The sequence below is a fragment of the Vicia villosa genome, unplaced genomic scaffold (genome assembly GCF_029867415.1).
Source record: "Vicia villosa cultivar HV-30 ecotype Madison, WI unplaced genomic scaffold, Vvil1.0 ctg.002268F_1_1, whole genome shotgun sequence".
In the NCBI taxonomy this organism is placed as follows: Eukaryota; Viridiplantae; Streptophyta; class Magnoliopsida; order Fabales; family Fabaceae; genus Vicia; species Vicia villosa.
The window spans coordinates 265503-270845 of NW_026705880.1; the positions used below are offsets into that span (position 1 = coordinate 265503).

The following is a 5343-nucleotide window of genomic DNA, read 5'->3' on the forward strand; positions in this document are numbered from 1 at the left end:
CCATTGAAGACATTCCCTTGATGAAGATGAATCCCTCTATGAAGTCTTGTGTGTTCTTCATGTCTATGGAGAGCTAAAACCCATTGTGTTGAGTTTAAGGTAGTAGTTAACCTATGAAGATGCAATTACTTTGATTAATTCCTGTGAACAATTGTTTAAGTTTTATTATCAATAAAGAACCTTGCTTTTATTTTATATCATTGTTAAACTATCAATCGAGAGATAGGGTTTATACTTTTGCCCTAGGTTCTTATATTGACTTGTTGATTTTTACTCAAAGATGAGATTTTGAAGAAGTTTTCATAAATCATCGTGGTTAATTCCTTCTATCTTTAGAGTTATTCTGAGAGATCGAATATCATACCGGTGGAGGTGGTTTTAGATTGATCATTAGACATAATATCAGTTTTGAGGATGAATGAAGATAATAACTTTGATGATGTTCACTTGTGGATTAATTGATTATTGCATCTGAATAGGTTGATGAACCCTAGAACTCAACATATTTATCACCATTGTTATTCGTTCTTTAAGCTTTTAGCCATTTAATTCTTATTCTGTTATTTGTAATTTGAGATTAAACAATCAAAACCAATAGTTTTCACTAATCACTATAATTCAACTATAGAACGGCAGCAATATTAACTCAGTCTCTGTGGATACGATATTAGAAAATATCTACCCAAAATACTTTCAACACTATATAATAAAAATTATCTTGCCCTAGGTTTCTTTATAATTTGGAAGCTTAGAAACGCTAGTCCTTTCCACCAAAATTCCTCCCCTTGGAACCTCAATGAATTGCATATATATAGAGGAGAAAAGTAGGGTTTTTCATTTGGAAGAAATCAAAGATTTTGATCGAAAAAGAAATTTGATTTGATTTTTGTCTCCAAACTTTCTATTTCAAGTCCAAATCTATTTTATGTATTTTTCCACATTTTGGATGCTCTTGGATTGATCTTGAAGTGTATCATGATTTGGCAAATCAAATATATAATCTTTTAATAATGGCAAAATACCCTTTTTGATCCCTTATGTTAACCTCGAGATTCATTTTGGTCCCTTAACTTCAAAAAGTGTCATATTGGTCACTTAACTCTTCAAAAGGTGTCATTTTAGTCCTTTTTATCACATTAGCGACATAAAAACTCAAAAATCCGTCGCTAAATTCATCGCTAATATGATAAAAAGGACTAAAATGACACCTTTTGGAGCGTTAAGGGACCCATATGACACTTTTTGAAGTTAAGGGACCAAAATGAACCCCGAGGTTAACATAAGGGACCAAAATGAGCATTTTGCCTTTAATATTTAATCATGACTTAATTTGATTTATTTTAAATTTAAATGAATAAATTCAAAGATAAATGAAATAAAACCATAAAATAAATAGAAATTGATTAATGGGCCTCTCATGACCTTTTATTCACGTGAGAAGTTCAATTTTATAGGCCCAATACTCAAAAGTTCAAAATTCATCAATTAGGGTTTCACACTTTTCTTGATTTTTAGCCAACTTCTATCAATCACAACTCTTTCAATTTTTATCATATGGAGATGATCTAGGACTTTTTGGAAAGCTTAAAGAGTCCTCTAAACACTCCTTTTGGTTTCATCTCCATTGAAGTTTCCATGCTCATGTTATGGGCTTTTGAAAAAAAAACCTTTTAATGACCTTTTTGGAGGACCTATAATGTATTGGACCATATCTCTTGAATGAAGCATTTCTAGCCTTGTCATGTGAGAGACAAAGTTGTAGAGAATTCAATTTCCTTCAGAATAGGCTTTGGTAGGGAAATTTTTGATACTCCATGTGAAAGTTATGGCCAGTCAAAGTTGAGTTGACTTTTTAGTTAAAAAACCCATATTTGAACCTTTGAATTATAACCTCAAATACTTGATGTTGACCAGAATTAGTGTATGTGCAGCAAAATTTCCAGCGATCAACTTCTTTTTGATCTCGAGATTGAAAGAACCGTTAGGAGATTGAACAGCAAAACACGAAGAAGAGCAAACATAGCAAAGGCTAGAGACAACGCAGCTGCGACTTCGTCACAATCTTTAGAAACAATTGATGAGTCGACTGAGGTATTTTACTTCCACGAACTATTTGAAGAAGAGCAAGAAGCCGTCATACAACACACTGTTGTAAACATGGCCGCCACAGCTCCATGTGCAGATAGTCCTCGTCTCAATCCACAATTCGCGAGGACTGCCGCTAATGGGCGGACATCTGAATTGAAGAACGGTATTCTATAACTCATTTGTGCAAGTCCTTTCGCCGGATTGGACCATGAAGACCCATACACTCATCTGACTCGATTCTATGAGTTAGCAGGTACTACAGGTGTAGCCCAAGCGGAGGAAGAGACTTTGTTCAAAAGGTTGTTCCCATATTCCTTGCTATCAAAGGCTAAAGATTGGTATCTAGATCAACCTGAAACAGTTATGACTGATTGGAACACCCTAGAAGAAAAATTCTTGGAACGGTTTTACTCTTAAAACCGGTTCTTTGACGCAAAGACAGCAATTGCGGTATTCTCTCAAGGTAGTAACGAAACACTGAATGAAGCTTGGGAAAGATATAAAGCTATGTTGATAAAATGCACGGGACACGGATTTGCGGAAGTCGATCAAATTCACATGTTCCGTAACGGTCTTACACCTACAAATAAGACACTTTTGGACGCCACAGCTGGTGGCTCACTAATGACCAAAACAACTTCTGAAGCAATTCAAATAATTGAGAGAATGGCCCTAAATGACCGACAGGGTAATCATGATCGAACTGTCAGAGATAAGAAACCTAGATTATTAGAGCTGACTAATAGTGATGCTCTGTTGGCTCAAAATAAATTGCTAACTTCACAAGTGGAGCTTTTAACACAACAAATGTCCAAGCTTCCACAACAAATCAAAGAGCTGAATGAAGTCTCAAACTCCTACCAAGTTGCTAAGTGTGATTTATGCAAAGGAGATCATCAAACCGGATTTTGCCCACCAGTCTTGGCAGAAGAAGTGAACTACATGAACAACAACCAAGGACAAAGGCAAAATCAGTACCCAAATCTTCCGCTGTATCAACAGAGTTATCCTCCAAGGAATAACAATCAAGGTTATCAATAAAGACCTAACAATCAAGGGTACCAGCAAAAAATATTTCAACCTTACACTCAACCGCCACCACAACAACAAGGAGGACTGTCTAAGTTGGAAGAAACTATGACGCAATTCATGCAGATGTCAATGACAAACCAGAAAAACCAAGATGCAGCAATCAAAAATTTGGAAACTCAAGTGGGGCAACTTGCAAACAAATTGCAGCTAATCAGTCGAATGCGACATTCTCCGCCAACACTCAAGAGAATCCGAAAGAACAGTGCAAAGCAGTGGTAACTAGGACTGGTCAGAAAGGTGGTGAGGACGAAATTGAAGCAAATGGTACTGAGAAGGAAGATAATAATCGTGCCGCGGAAGATGAGGAGAATGAAATCATTGTAAGTTAGATGAAGAAAGATGAAAATAACAAGGCATCGCGGCGCGCTGATAAACAGGCGCGGCGCGCTAGTGAAAAAACGACCAACAATGTGATCCTCAACCAACATCTCCCCTATCCACATGCACCATCAAAGAAAGATAATGCTAGGCAGTATGCAAGGTTTATGGAAATTTTCAAGCAATTACAAATCAACATTCCATTCTCCGAAGCCATTGCCCAAATGCCAAAGTATGCAAAATTCATGAAGGATATCTTGACAAAGAAGAAGAGACCAGAAGAGGAAGAAGTTGTTGTTCTTGATGCCCAGTGTAGCGCTATAGTATCCTGTCTCCCTCAAAAAGCAACAGATCCCGGACGAGTTACACTACCAGTCACCATTGGTAATCAGCACATTGGGAATGGATTGATAGATCTAGGGTCAAGCATCAATATAATTCCTTTATCAATAGTGAAGCGATTGGGAAACATTGAGATGAAGTCAACCAGAATGACCTTACAACTAGCAAATAAGTCCGCCACTCTTCCCTACGGTGTTGCACAAGATATGTTAGTAAAGGTAGACAAATTCCTGTTTCTAGTAGACTTTGTTGTGATTGATATGGAAGAAGATAAAGAGTCACCAATTATTCTTGGAAGGCCATTCATGAAAACAACCCGGATGATGATCGATATAGACGATGGTATTATGAAGCTAAAAGTCCAAGACGAAGAGGTATGCTTTAATCTCTTCGACACCATGAAACAACCTAAGGATAAAAGCGATTGTTTCCGCCTAGATGTTACCGAAGAGGTAGCAATAGAGGTAGCCAGTGAGATCCATCTTTCTAATCCGTTAGAAAGATCCCTTGTCGATTCAATTAATGTGCTGACTCAAGAGGAAGAAAAGGAAATCGAAGTATTTGTGAAGGAACTAGAAAAGGGAGGAAACATGAATGATAAGCATGGGAAAGTGGAAACATTAGACCCACCGAAAGAAGTGAAGGAAACAAAGATGGAACTAAAGCTACTCCTAACTCATCTGAAACATGTCTTTTTAGATAAGGAGTGAAAGAAACCAATAGTTATTAGTTCAAAGCTAACTACGCAAGAAGAAGAAAGACTACTTCAAATCCTACAAAAGAATAAAGCTGCAATAGGATGGGTCTTGGACGATTTAAAGGGTATAAGTCCAGCATATTGTATGCACAAAATCATGTTGGAAGAATAATTCAATCCGGTAGCTCAACCGCAACGAAGGTTAAATCCAACTATGAAAGAAGTAGTAAGAAAAGAAGTAGTCAAACTCTTGGAAGCAGGAATGATTTATCCAATTTCAGATAGCACATGGGTGAGTCCAGTACAAGTAGTGCCAAAGAAAGGAGGAATGATAGTCATCAGTAATGAGAAGAATAAACTAATACTAATAAGAACTGTCACTGGGTGGAGAATGTGCATTGAATATCGTAGACTCAACAAAGCCACGAGAAAAGATCACTTCCCTTTTCCCTTCATGGATCAAATGCTTGAAAGATTATCCGGACAAAACTATTACTGTTTCTTAGATGGATACTCCGGATACAATCAGATTGTGGTCAATCCAGAAGACCATGACAAGAAAGCTTTCACACGTCCCTTTGTAATTTTCGCATATAGAAGAATGCCATTTGGATTATGTAATGCCCCAACCACCTTTCAACGGTGTATGCAAGCAATCTTCTCCGACCTCATTGAAAAGAGTATTGAAGTATTCATGGATGACTTTTCGGTGTTCGGAAAACCTTTGACATTTGTTTAGCTAATCTTGATGAGGCGCTAGGAAGATGTATTGAGACCAACCTAATTCTAAATTGGGAGAAATTCCA

General features: G+C 37.2%; 1 protein-coding gene across 1 annotated transcript; it reads left to right on the forward strand.

The window, feature by feature from the left end:
• The first annotated feature begins 3665 nt into the window (after positions 1-3665).
• On the forward strand, positions 3666-4550 carry LOC131638338 (uncharacterized). The gene has a single exon (XM_058908898.1). It carries the CDS (start codon positions 3666-3668, stop codon positions 4548-4550), a length of 885 nt encoding a protein of 294 aa, XP_058764881.1.
• The last annotated feature ends 793 nt before the right edge of the window (positions 4551-5343 follow it).

Excerpts from the sequence above, each read along its gene's own strand:
- LOC131638338 (XM_058908898.1), top strand. The coding sequence starts at position 3,666 with ATGGAAATTTTCAAGCAATTACAAATCAACATTCCATTCTCCGAAGCC.